The following is a 14,690-nucleotide window of genomic DNA, read 5'->3' as shown; positions in this document are numbered from 1 at the left end:
AGTGTAGAAATGAGTTATTGATTTATTTCATTTCTTTGTATATATTTTTTAAATAAATAAAATTAATTGTTTTAATTTATATTTAGTATTTTAAATGTTATAAGCATAAATATAAATGGTTATTAAAAGATTTTATTGAATATACGTGGTTTTATATTATTCTATTTATAAATTACTTTAAGATAAAACTTTTTTTTTAATCTTAAAAAGAGTCTTGGTTTCTCATATTCTTTATTAGTTTTAGAACCTCTTTGGACTAACTTATAATTTTCTGATACTTTTTAAAAAAATTTTTCCATTCTAAGGGCACTAAGAAGGCCTTTTTCAGGCTCATCGGAAGTTTGACCAGGCCCATAATTGTACAGTGGGATTGTGAGGGGTGGACCCGACAAATCCAGGACAGACCACCCTTGCTAAATTGAATACTGTATACAAAAATTTGAATGGAAATTTTGATATTTTGATTTCATTAAGGGCCTTTGAAGTCTTTTAAAGAAGTAATTTTTATATTTGTTTTGTCCAATTATTAGTTCATTATAAAAAAAAACTGGAATAGTGTTACTAAAAATTAATAAAAATATTTTAGTTGTCAGATGATTGGAATAAAAACAGTTAGATGACTTACTTTATATTTTAATTTACAGCCATAATTTTTGTTAAATATCATTGTTTAATATGGATGTTGATATTTTCTCATATAATAAATCCGTGAGCAAAAGGAAACGGATTGGGTGGACAGGAAAAAACTAATTAAAACAACTTTCCTCGACCCATTTATGACTTATCCATGAATTAAATATCTGCTTCGTAGATTTGTTTCAAATTCTCAGTAATATTAATTACAATTTTAAACAGTAAAATGAAATTAAATGCATTTCTTAAAACATTTTTATCATCAAAATCAGTATTTATATACAATTTGTTTATTGACTTTTAAAAAGCATTTATACTTTACTATTTTTTGTAGAATATTTATATCAAAATATTTGAAGTTCCATTGGTTATTAAAAAAAATTCAAAATTTTTGAAAAATATTTTATCATTCACATTTTTATTGCCAGAGATAAGATTTGAAATATATATATATACAGTGCCTATATATAAGATATATGTGATCTATACAAATTTATTTATACCTAATGTATAAGTTAGAGAATGAAAATAAATAAATAAAGCTAAGCAAATGTATTCATCAGAAATTCCCCAGACATTTTTGTTATATTCATTAAATCTTGAATTTGAATTATTTTGAGCGGAAAGGTTTATTTATTACTTGAATTATATTTTAAAAATTTATTTCCTTCAAAGCGATTTTCATTAATTATTCACATTCTCTCCATTAGTCATCATATATGGAGAAAGAGAGAACTTGAAAATGTTCTGTGTGTACTGATATTTGACACTTGGTATTTTTTAAAATAACATTCTAGTATCAATAGTTACAGCTACTTTGTGCCGAGAAATTTAATATGAGAATTATTGATTCCATGCAAAAAATTATAGTGCATTTACGATCACTTCTCTGTTTTGTATCAAAACCAAAATGAAAGAAAGTAAGTTTGACAAGGGCTATTGTTCGATTTTCCCGACACTCAAACAGTCGATCAAAGGGAACCATTAGGAAATCCTATAATTTTCAATTATACAAGGATATAAAATTTAAATAATAAAAGTTTAAAAGGAATAATTTTGTTGAATTAGATAAAAATCTCTATTTAAAAAAATATTTAAGTTTAAAAAAGCATTATGATAGTTCTCAAAGTTAAAAAAATTTGTCTGGTGTCATCATCTGTTACCAGATGTTATTAAAAAAAATGACTTTTATATTATTGGTTATTATAAAAAGGCAAAAAAGGTTTAATTTTGAAGATAGAGATGAGTTTAAAAAAATATTTTAAATGCCATTAATGAGTAAAATTTTCATTAAGATATGTCATATCTCACTCAAGATATGACACATGACCCACCTCTGTCTCTTCACTCCCTCGATTTTTGTACTCTAAAATTTAATAGCATCATTGTCCCTTATATACAAGTTACCATGCAAAATTTTGTTTCTTAATCTTTCCCTCGTCCTGAGATTTTAAATGAAATAGACATCCACACACACTGTGTGTGTTGACATCTATTTTGTTTAAAATCTCAGGATCCCTCCCATTTTTGTTTACTTTATTGTATTCAGGTGTCTCAAAACATCGAGATATGCAAAAATGCAAATCTCAATGTTTTGAGGGTCGGGCCAAATTTGACACGATTACAATACTTTCCTGCGTTGTTATAACAGTCAAGAAAGTAAAAGCCAATTTCATCATCTGATTTAGCTAACAGACATTACTTAAGAAAATTTTATCACATTATTAACTATTTATAAGACAGTAGTTGTGATAAAAATAGTGATAAAAATTTTGACTCCGGTTTTATTTAACCAATACCACTTCTGTTACAGCATTTTTGTATTCTCTTGTCTCTTCTTTTGCTTATCTACCACTTGATGAATTGTACTTTATTGTGCTTGTACATCTGTGTCATTAAAATCATGTTAATCCAATCTAGCAGGAAGCTTTCTCTGTCATGCTGGATTCAATAAGATTTTAATGACTCTAACACATTTGTCAGATTGTCAGACAAAATAGGCAAAAATTATTTGGGAATATTTAAGTGTAACAAAAAGCTATATTAGACATTCCAAAATTATTAACTTAAATCAACTTTTAAATTGTTTAAAGTTGTTATGAAATGGAAACTCTGCCTATCTCTAGTGCTAAATTAATTGGCTAAGTTAAATGTTGCATAAATATTGTAATTGTAATCAGAAAAGCTTATTTTTAAAGTATTTAATGCTCAATAACATGCCAATATTAGTTTGATTGAGCGGAGCTCTCGTAGCAACAACTTTGATGTTTGTGTGACAGTTAACTCCTATGAAGCTGCCTAACCAATTTAAAGCATTTTTTGCATACAAATAGAATACATCTCAGTCTAGGTCACAAAGAAATGGCATTTTAAAATTCAACCTTTGATTGGAGATATACGAGGTCAAAGTTTACAACATTAAGTCTATGGATGAGTGGAGCAAGTGGCCTTCACGGGCGGACTTAGCACGAATTTAAACATCCAATAACTTGATTTTTAGTTTAATGCTAAACAATTGCCAGATTACATCAGGCTATAATAATGCTACTAATTATTAATTAAAAGACAAGTAATGACCATACTGATAATTAGTAGCATTATTATAGCCTGATGTAATCCAGCAATCATTTAGCTTTAGACCTGACCTAATGTAATTATAGAATAATAGCAGTAATGAATTATTAAACTCACGGAATTTAAAATATTAGTTATAGTGAATAAATTTAAATTTCTATGTCTTATGATAATTTTCTGATAATATGATATAAATTTATCAAATAATAAATATTTAACATGTATAAAAGAAACAATATTACATATTTTTCAGAACAGGAAGAAAGAATTGTACGGTCATATGAAAAAGAATTTGACTTTAAAGGTTTTGTTTCCAGGTAAGATAATCATTTTAAAGTTTTCAAGTTATAACAATAATTGCAGATATTTAAAACAAAAATAAATTTTAAATCTGTGCTACTTTGACTTCTGTGATATCATCTTTCAGCATTTTTGAATAGCTGTTGGCCATTGAACTGTGACTTTTATAACATAACTCCTATATACGTTTATATAATTTACTTCAAAATATTGAGGAATTTATAAAATGTAATTTTGTGTGTGTACACAAATTTAAATACACTAAGAATCAAGGATTTATCATTCTTGAAAAATTTTTTTTAAGTATTAAAATGTGATTGAAGCTTTTAAAACAATTTTATAATATTAAAAAAAGTTTTTCTATCCTTTTTTTGTCATAAAATTCTTAAAGTATTTTTAAGAATCGCCATTAATCCTTAAAGTATTTAAAGCAGTCTAATCTGATCCATATGTTAATCTGGTGGATAGCTAAAGATACATACATTCAGTTTATATACATTTATAAGTTAGTTATTAAGTAGTATTGACAAATTATAAATTACTAATAATATCACAATTAGTAATATGTAAGTGAGTGTCCTAATATTTCAGTATTCTTTCAATTCTGTCAAACAAAATTTTTTAATAAGATTGTCATTTAATATCAGAATTATTGAATTAAAGCTAATTAAATTTGTTTACTTGTGTATAGAGACGTTCAATAAATCTCAAGATATATTAAATTGATCTAGTAATAGTCTCTTTAATCCGAAACATTGACGGTAGACTGCCTCACAGCTTAACAGGTTCAAACTCCTTAATAACTACTCAAAACATTTATTAACGAATTGGCATGCACAATACTATAAAAATAGATTTAATATAAAAAATAAAAAAGATACTAATTACAAAATTTTTCCTTACGTTACTAAAAGTATATATGATAATTGTTCTAAATTCCTTAAAAAAAATAATATAGTTTTTGGCCCCATCTTTGACCAATAAAATATCACAGCAAATACATAAGGCAACAAACCAAAGTAATATTAATAAATGGGAAAAAACGGGATTAGTTTACAAAATTAATTGTAATTGCCAATATCCGAAATATTACATAGGTGAAACTGGGCGGATGTTGGAATCACGTATTAAGGAACATGAAGCAGCAATACGGTTAAAATATGATGCCTCCCCGTGGTTTATCCACATAAAAAATAGCAATTGCCAAATAGACAGGAATAATACCGAAATTTTACACTATGAAAAAAATATCTATAAACATAAATTTAAAGAGCATGTAGAAATAATAAAATATAATAGTAATAATAATAATAATTTAGTAAATATATCAAATGGAATACAGATCGACCAACAATGGTATAACCTGATAGAGGGCACAACATGCCAGTAGTTTATATTAATAGAATCATATTGTCGTGGACAGGAGAAAACTGTACTGAAGGGATTATTTCAAATGTGTATAACATATGTAGTGATTTTTAAAGAAATGTGTAAGGTTTTAGAACATTTTTATGGAAGGCCTGTACGTATGTGCGTATGTATAATTGATTGTTTAAAACTTTTGAAATTTATATTAAAAATAGGCTAGAACGTTAATTAGATGTTATACTTTTGTAATTATTTGTGTAGTATTGCTGTAGTGCACTGTTGCAATGGAAAAAAACATATTTTTTAAGGCAATGTGAACAGAACCTGAAAGTACTGTATAGGTGTAAAAGGAGTGTATGAAGAACTTAAGGTATTGGAAAAATGGTTTTTTTAGTGTTTCTTGTTTTTTCTTCTCGCGTTAATTTTTGTTACATATACAAATTTTGTTTTATAGCACTGAAGAGGGGTCAGAGAAAATAATACTGATCTGAAATGCATTTGTAAAAAGGCAATAAAGGAGTTTGAACCTGTTAAGCTGTGAGGCAGTCTACCGTCAATGTTTCGGATTAGAGAGACTATTACTAGATCAACATATAACACAGCTACCATAGAAAATTTAATATATTAAATTTTTTAGCTATGTTACAATAATAATTTGTGTTCTTGATAGTTGTAACAATATTTCAAATTAAATATACAGTATCTTAATAAATAAATTACTTAAGAATTCTACAATATATATCAATTTCCATTATTATTTGTTATATTATATACATAAGAAATAACTGGAATGCAATTACAGTAATTAGTAATTTGAAATTATTTTCACATAATGTAGTAAATATCATATTAACTATAACTAACTGTTGTATGAAATTCATATTTCTTATTAACATAATTTTAATTTTTATTTTACTGTTAGTGCTTAAAAATTTTGCTTAAATTACTATATAAATAATTGATTTCAAGACTTAATAAACAAATTCTGTGATCAATTTTTTATACTGTTAAAAGTTGTTATCATATAATTATAATTATAACATAATAATCTTACGAAAATTTTAATGAAAAATAATCAATATGATTAATATTACAGGTTTGCAAATTCTAAAATAGTTCACGCTTATGCTATGTTATTTAAAAACTTCAATAAAAATAGTGATTACACAAATAATTGTATTCTTAAAATGTTACACCGCATTTCATGGGATTGCAAAATGGTTGCTTTATTATTCCAAGCATCTGTATTTCAAACTATGCAAAAAATTTTGGATTTCCCTGAATATTCTTCTATGATAAAGGTTAGATTTATTTATTTTTGTAACAACGTTAATAGGTTAAGATAAACAGTGGAAACTGGTTAACTTGAACCAAGATAACTCAGCCACTTAGTTATTAAGTAGTATTGACAAGTTATAAATTACTAATAATATTACAATTAGTAATATATAAGTGAGTATCCTAACATTTGAATATTCTTTCAATTCTGTCAAACATAAAATTTTAAAATAAGATTGGATAACTCGGCCACGTTTTCTCAACGTCAGTTTCTTTCCCCGATCATCCAACAAAGGGATTTATATATTAAACTGATTAACTTGAATGGGATTTTGATACAGTATTCTCATAAGCTCTCTTGAATTTTAATTAAAGAAAATAATTAATATTCGTTTATTGAATAAACTAAGCAGAAACTTTCTATAAAGCAAGGGAATCACATACGAGTATGACAAAAAATAAACATTGCGTCTTGTGACAGTGGGCAGAACTAGTTGGGGGAGTGGCTTCTAGACTGTGTGTGTGTGACCTAGATACTATAACTGCCATTGAAACTTTTTTTTTTTTTTTTTTGAATGTTTTTGAATGTTTTGTTTTTATTTGATTACTGATGGATTTCTCTAAATTTCAAAAATGTAACAATTGTAGAGAGTGATATTTTTGTGATAAAAAATAAAGAACAGATCGATTCTAGGTATGAAAGATCACAATTTTAAAAAAATCCTAACTAAGCACATAGGAATAAACGGATGAACCATTCAAGAAAGCATTTCACAGTAGCTTATTTAACAATTCGGTTAAGTGTTTTCAAGTTTCTGGACGACACAGAGTTTCACATTGACACAATGATTCTATGTAATAAGTCTCACAGAAATATTTATGGATAGTTTGAGTCACTAATAAACCAATGCATAAAATCTTGATTTTTAGCCAAATCTCCATAACTTGAAACTTTTTAACTCGGTTTAAATTTTTTCTCCAACTGGTTTAAGTTAATCAGGTTCCACTGTATTATTAAAAATTTCCTTTAATATATTATTGTATTAAGTAAATAAATAATGGAAACATTTGATAATTTAATACACATAAAAAATAATACATTTTAAAATACTTTTACATTGAATTATCAAACAAGATATTTTCAGATTCACAGAGCAAAGATAATTTTATTTGAAATGCAAGCTGGAGAGATTAAGTTTAAATTATGATGATCTAGAACTGTATTTCGAGCCATTTAAATAGAATAGTGACAAATATATTGCCTGATATGGCATGAATTGTGTGGACATAAAACTGTTTTAAACTAGATATTACTTCCTTTATGAACAGTTTTCCAAAACAAACTAAATACAGAAATAATTTACCAGCTTTCTATTAATGCCTCAAATATTAATCTTCAGTCTAAAATTACTATACTAAGTCAGTATTACTAAAACAGAAAATTAATTATACATAAAAATTCTTTATAAAAGAACAGCTTTATTAAAATAATCACCTATAAAGTATGTACTGTAGGACATAAGTTCACAAGAAAAATTTACAAGGTTATTACAAATGAATTATCAGGTTTGAAGTCCTCTAACTTCCAAAATATTGAGTTGTATTATCCATATCAGACATAAAATGAAATAGGAACTCTAAGATTTGAAATGTGCAAAGATTTTCTTACACACACCAGGTGGCAGCTTGATGTATGGTGACTATGTTGCAGAAAGCATTTTGTGTTGTATAGTATGGGAAGTGCTCATCATTAGTCATCATATAGTGTGCATTCCAACATTATCTGAATGTGGAACTCCTATGCTGTTGGACTAGGCATTGCAATAACAATGACAATAACGATGCCCAGATTCCCAGACCTTATACTGTGTGATTTTTTTTTTTTTTTAATTTTCTTTTCTTTTCTTTTGTGAGGGTATGTAAAGGACATGGTTTATGTCCTTTACATACCCTCCCCCATACAATGGCAAAAACCATATGTCCATGGTTTTTGCCACTATCTACATCTTTGGCACAGCTCTGAGACTGCTTTACTGCTGCAATGATGACTATCCAGGATAACATGCTATAATGCATGTGGGCAAACTGGACTACCATTTGGATGTGTGTCATGTTACCAAGTTTGTGTTATAGGACTACAGATGTTCTGTAGTCCTCTAACACAAACTTGGACAGTTTCTAGTTCTTTTACTCTATCACTCATTGTTAAATCTGAATCAGAATCATTGTTGGAAATATAGTTACTTGGAATCCAAGGATTCATTTGTAATTTGTAATACTGTATATTTCATAACAAACTTTGAAGGTGTAAATTTAGAATTTTTACATAAAATAGGTTGTGGCCTAGTGACTATAGCACTCTATTTGAGTATGTAGGACAACATATTTACATTCATTTACAATTAAACATTAATTAAAATGCCAGGATGAGATTAATACATTACAAAATTTAATGAGTAGAAGTATCACAAAAGTGTCTTCTTTTAATTCTTAACATCCTTTTACACACTTCTGGAACAAACAGTCCTTATGGTGGAGTTGGCCTTCCTTTACTTTCCCCACATCAATATGTAAAAATGGTTAAAAATATTCCCAGGTTTTTGGCACAATCATTTTTAACCATTTTTACATATATTGAGGTGGGGAAAGTAACAGAAGGCCAACTTCTGTAAGGACTTCCAAAAGTGTGTAAAGGACATTAAGAATTAAAATAAGACAATTTGTGATACTTCTATGCATTAAATTTTGTAATGTTCACATTCAATTTTTTTATTTTAAATAGAAATTATTCTTACAATATTCATTTTGAAGTAAAAAATTTTAATTTAATTTTAAGTTAAATAGAGCCATTGCATGCTGAATTTTTTAACTTCAGCATTTTGGATGAAATTTCTGTTTTCTAAGGCATCCTTCAAAGGGTCAGTCATGTGATAATTACATGATAGATTCAGACTGTAGGTTAGGTGATCCTGAATTTCTAAATTAAATCCATTGATCACTTCCGCTGTGTTCTGATATCAGCTAAAAGACTTCTGTTCTACAAGCATAGCATCATTTCTAACACAATAAAAAAGTGTCAGTGTATGGAGGGAGAGTTCCTAGAGAAGAAACATAAATTGGGACTATTTAACACATATAGTTCTGTCATCATTACTAAAATTCTAGGCAGAAGTTGAACCACCATTGTATAATCAGCGATAAGTTTTATCAGTCACTCATTTAGTTGGTCTATGATAGCTCTTGAAATATTTTTTTAGTTTGGGAGTTGTAATTTATTAAAAATAAATTAGCCAAAAAAAAGTCATGTTTAACTTCAACCTTGTTTAATGAAAGATACAAATGGAAACATGCAAATACTGAAGAAAGAAAAAATATTACATAGAAAATTGAAACTTATCATTCTCTGTCTATCAACAGATGTATCATTATTCTAATTTATCCTGTAGAATTTTCACAGAATTTGAGTTTATTAATAATCAAATTTTAAAATTATATTACATGGTTGATATACTGAGCTTCTAATAGAAGTATTTAATAAATTTTGCTATTACTAGTATATCAATACACTAATATTTTGTAAAAGAGTAAATTATGACAATGTCAGTAACAAGAGTGAATATTATTGTTATAAAATTAAAATTTATATATATCATCTGTTATTTAAATTATAAAAGAAAATTGTTAGTTAATTAAAATATTAAAATTTCTTATGACTAACAAAAATAATTAAATATCTTGAAAGAAGGAATATTTATTCATCCAATGAAAAATGTTAATGTGAAGTTATCTACAATTAGAAATTTCTTCAAATATTCTCTGTGCATTTCTAATTGTTGAAGAAAACTCAACAGCCACTTCTCAGTTTGATAATTACAATATATTCCCTCAGCACATCAGATTGTTTAAAAAACAGTACTCACATCAAAAACCAATAACTGGTGTGAAAACTTCCAAAAAATAGCTATAACTATAACCATAACCATATAACTATAACTCTAACCAAAAAAATAAGCCTGACGAAGATCCCAGAAGAGGAGTCGAAAACGTTTGATTTTTGGAAGTTTTCGCACCGGTTATTGGTTTTTGATGTGAGTACTGTTTTTTGATAATTACAACACAAAAATAAAACAGTGTAAAACTCAGATATCATCTAATACTGAAAATGACTGTATTTTGTTAAAAAGATTCATAATGCTCTCCATCACTTCATACATTGATATTCCCTAATACAAATCGTACTGTACTGCATTAAACACAATTCAAATCTTACAACACTCAATTAAACATTATCAAACTATAATTTAATTATTTTTCAACAAAATAGTCATTTCCAAGGATTGGAAGATATATCTGAATTTTATGATGATTTATTTTGACATGTAATTATCATGCTGAGGAGGGGCAATTGAGTTTCCTTCAATGGCTCAAAATGCATATCTAATACATTGAATAAACAAGTTCCAGAAAATACAGTGGTTAGTATTTACTTGATGCTGGAAATTTGAAATTCACCAGAGACTATTTCAAGAAATTTTGAAATTTATTTTTTAAATTCAATGATTGGTTTTTTTTATAAATTTTACAAATTAGTAATTTCAAACATTTTCTGAAAATTATATTGGACTATTAAGATTACATTCTAATAAGTAGACACAAGTCTTATTTTTTAGCTATCTATCTATATAATGAAATACATTAATTTAAGCATTCTGTTTGTCTTTGAAATATTGGTTTAAACATATTATATTGTTTTGCTTATGTTGCACACCTGGAGGAAAAAAGTATTTGTATAGTACTTTTAGATAAGAGCATTCTCACTTGAAAACATTTCAATTTATAAATAAATTTTTAAGTCTAAGCAGCAGTTTTTATGATTTATGTATTTAATATTCGAGTTAGATAGGCCTATTTTTATTGTCATAATTTAATTGTAAATTTGACAGACTTTTTATTTATTTTATTGCGATAATTTGCAGAAGAATAAATTTAAAACGTAATTAGTAACATACAAAGTCTTATTGTTTTATAATTATTTTATTTAAATAACTTGCAAAATTTTTAAAACAATTTTTATTAATACGGATATATGTTTTTAATGACAGGAACTCAAAAGGTTTTCAAAATTTGTAGTGAGGAAATTTTTTGAAACAGCTGAAAAGAATAATAAAGTTTTTGTAGAAATTCTTTTCTGGAAAAAATTAAACGACATTTATGAAATTGAAAATGGCTATGGAACAACTAAACCGTAAGATATTTTTATTAAATGAAATATAAAATTATATATCAAAGAAAAGAATATGATTAGAAATGAAATAATATCATTATAGTAATATTAATGAATTATGGAACGAAGAACAAGAAGATGAGTTACGAAACCTATATCAGGAATATGAAAATAATACCGAAGGTGGTAAGTAATGATAAAATATGTAATTTATAATATCAAATATTAGAAATTTCTAAATGCAGTAAAAGCTGTGTAAATGGGAGAAAAATTTTGGGCTGCAATTTTGAAATTGCAGACCTGAATATTCCCATTATCATCTATCTGTCTATTTTTCATTAATCTTGAGAACAGAGTTAGATAGTTGAAAATTGAGACCAGATATAGAAAGCTTAGGGGCCAGAAGCCCAATTAACTATATGAACTTCCAGTCTGGACCAGAAGTAACATGATTTCAATTAAAAATTTTCTCAAGAATGCAGTTAGATAGATGACTGGCGTGACTTGATTGTTATTGGGAGAAGTATGATGTAGAGAGGAAAGACACTACTAAAATCGAGACAAATATGGAAGGCTAAGGGGCTGGAGACCTCCAATTAACTGTTTATGAACTTCCAGTCTGAACTATAAGTCACGTAATATTTTTAAAAATTAAAATATGATTGTCACAATACCAAGCTGCAATTTTTAATGTCAATTAATAATTGCTTGTCTGTGTTGAATTTTATAAGCTGGAAACCTGTCTAACTTAGAAATGGAAGATATTTTTGGGCACAAAGATCATAATTTAACCTGAATAAAACAGAACATTAAGATTTCACTTATTGTGAACAAATAAGTAAAATTGTCACCAGGTATAACTGTCAACACAGAACTATATTCCAAGAGTGAATTCAAATCTTTTTGGAGAAAGGTTACATAATGAGAGACATGTGGACATAGTCTTTATTAATATTAGTCTTTGTTGGATTAATCAAGGATAAATTTAGAACTTTTAAGAATTGAATTTCTGAGAACCAAGTTTTCAAGTACATTAGGTTTTGGTACTCAGATTGGCTTGTTTCCTGTTATGTGAACTCGTAAGGATCACATCTGAGAACTCTTAGTATTTGCACAAGTTTTTGGGACAGCAAGAACTTTTTAGAATCAAATTGTTCTGAATTCTTGCTTTCAAATTCTTCCATCTTTAGTTAGAGTTACTTTGGATTAAACCTAGTAATAAAATATTACTTATATATGTGTGAGAATCTGAGCCAATGCATTTGTCTAAAATTTAATAATTTAACACAAAAAATAATTTTATGTGGTTGTGGGTCACAGAGGGACTTTGCTTTCATTTTCGAAGGAAGTTCCTGAGGAGAGATGCTGATTCTGATATCAACTCAACGAGGAAGTTCCTTGTTGCTTCTCTCCTCAGATGACTTGAATCGTCCTTAATCATTGGATGGACAAAATCCTGTAAATAGGGCCAAACAGGAACAGCCCAGTGCTGGAAAACCCAAACTCATGAACAAGAAAGTTCATGCGCTGATTAAGAGTTTCTAGCCAAATGCGGGAAATTATGGCCAACCTCATCAAAGACTTTGAAGAATATAAGAAATAGAAATGAGGTAATATATTTGACTCAAAAACTTGTAAATTATCCCTCATTAGAAACTAGGCAGTTGGATAATGAAGAAGTTGATTTGTTAATAGTTGTATAACTATTAACAAATCAAATACTAGAACTTAAGGAATAAATATAATGTAACCTTTATTTAGATTTTTGTGTATCAATTATTTCTTTTTGTTAATAAATTCTTTGTTGTGTTCTAGAAATGACAGTCTAGTTTTATGGTCTAACTCTATCGTCTTACTTGTGTTAAACTAGACCCGCTTATGAAATTCCATTATCATATTTTATACTTTCATTTGCATCTTAGTCTGCAAAACTAACTAAGTGGTGTCAGGTTCCTGATTCTGGGAATCTTACCAATTCTCCAGAGAAATAACAGTTATCACTCACATGAGAGAAGTATACCAGAATCACTCACATCCTCACATATGTCATAAAAGTAATTTTACTGTAAAAATGACTAACTATGTGATATTTATCTGGTATAGTTTAATGATAAAAAGAAAGAAAGAAAAGTCATTAAAACTTGTTCAAAATGAAGAAAAAAATTTAGTATCATGTAATTTCAGTTTACACAGATTTTACTGTACAGCAATTCTTTAACAAATGACTAATTTGTGATTGGCAGTTTGAATTTGTAATTGATTTTATTTATATTAATTTATCAGTTATTAATTCTTAAATTTATTTGTTGTTTATTTACTCTTTAGTGTAAGCAGAATGGTCACATCTGAGTATTTCTGAAATAGTTATCAAAATTGTTATTTACAATGAAAAGATGTATAGTTTTGGTTATGTACAAATGAAAGATAATATAAATATATTTGTATTATTTAAAGTGCTGGCAACTTGTGGATTGTATGACTTAAATTATATATAATCAGTGGTCAAACCTTGCCATAATAGGAGTAATATGACTTATCAGAAATACATAAGAGCAGCATTCTCTATTGGAATGTGTATTGGAAAACCAATTACCTATTTATATTATGTATAAAACTAGTTAAAATACTACAGTTATCACTGTACTATCCTAAATATCACTGTTTACTGGTACTTTATGACTAACTAAATAAACAATTATTTAACTCTAACTTTATGAATATACCCTAAGTATAAGTTGCAAATTACATTCACAATCCTTGTGTACTGATCACTACATGATAGTCAGAAAAATTACAAAAATATTCTATATGTGTAAATAGTATGTACCAAGTGTATAAAAAAGAAATTCTATAAGTATATGGGAATTGCAATAAGGGTCTAGAAGGTGGCTGTTCCTCTTGGGCTGTATGTAGCTTACCATGCACAGTTTTACTACTGTGGGTATATAACATACAGGAAATTTAAATTATTAAATTTGATTATTTGAAATAATTGAGGATAAAAATTAATTTAAAAAAACATTTGATTTCCTTTCTTCAATGAAATTAAAGTAACTTTTTAAACTATTTCTTTCTATGCATTGCAAGGCAGGCAAAAGTTAGAGATTTTCTTTAGTATTTAATTAAATTTTTTTATATGTTTAAAATGTTGCTTCTTCTTATGTAATTAAATACTTTAGATAAAGAGGAATGAATTTGTTAAAAGCCTATAAAAACCAAATAATGTATGACATTGTTACATTGTGGCCTAAATTATAAGTATAAAAAGTTATAATTCAGACTACAGTTTCATACATTATTATAGGTTATACAG

The 14,690-nt window shown here is 27.2% G+C and overlaps 1 protein-coding gene across 4 annotated transcripts in view; it reads left to right on the top strand.

The window, feature by feature from the left end:
- The window catches only part of LOC136989040 (protein timeless homolog), a 110,263-nt gene that overhangs the window by 81,311 nt on the left and 14,262 nt on the right, over window positions 1–14,690 (top strand). For all 4 annotated transcript variants that reach the window (XM_067287096.1, XM_067287097.1, XM_067287099.1 and 1 more), the window contains 4 exons: window positions 3,461–3,524; window positions 5,972–6,176; window positions 11,256–11,398; window positions 11,481–11,563. In XM_067287096.1, coding sequence (XP_067143197.1) covers window positions 3,461–3,524; window positions 5,972–6,176; window positions 11,256–11,398; window positions 11,481–11,563 — 495 coding nt within the window. The remainder of the gene's footprint in view (window positions 1–3,460; window positions 3,525–5,971; window positions 6,177–11,255; window positions 11,399–11,480; window positions 11,564–14,690) is intronic.

The sequence above is a fragment of the Centruroides vittatus genome, unplaced genomic scaffold (genome assembly GCF_030686945.1).
Source record: "Centruroides vittatus isolate TY-2023 unplaced genomic scaffold, ASM3068694v2 scaffold_435, whole genome shotgun sequence".
Taxonomy (NCBI): Eukaryota; Metazoa; Arthropoda; class Arachnida; order Scorpiones; family Buthidae; genus Centruroides; species Centruroides vittatus.
The sequence above is the reverse complement of the archived record's forward strand: the minus strand, read 5'-3'. Positions and strand labels throughout refer to the sequence as shown.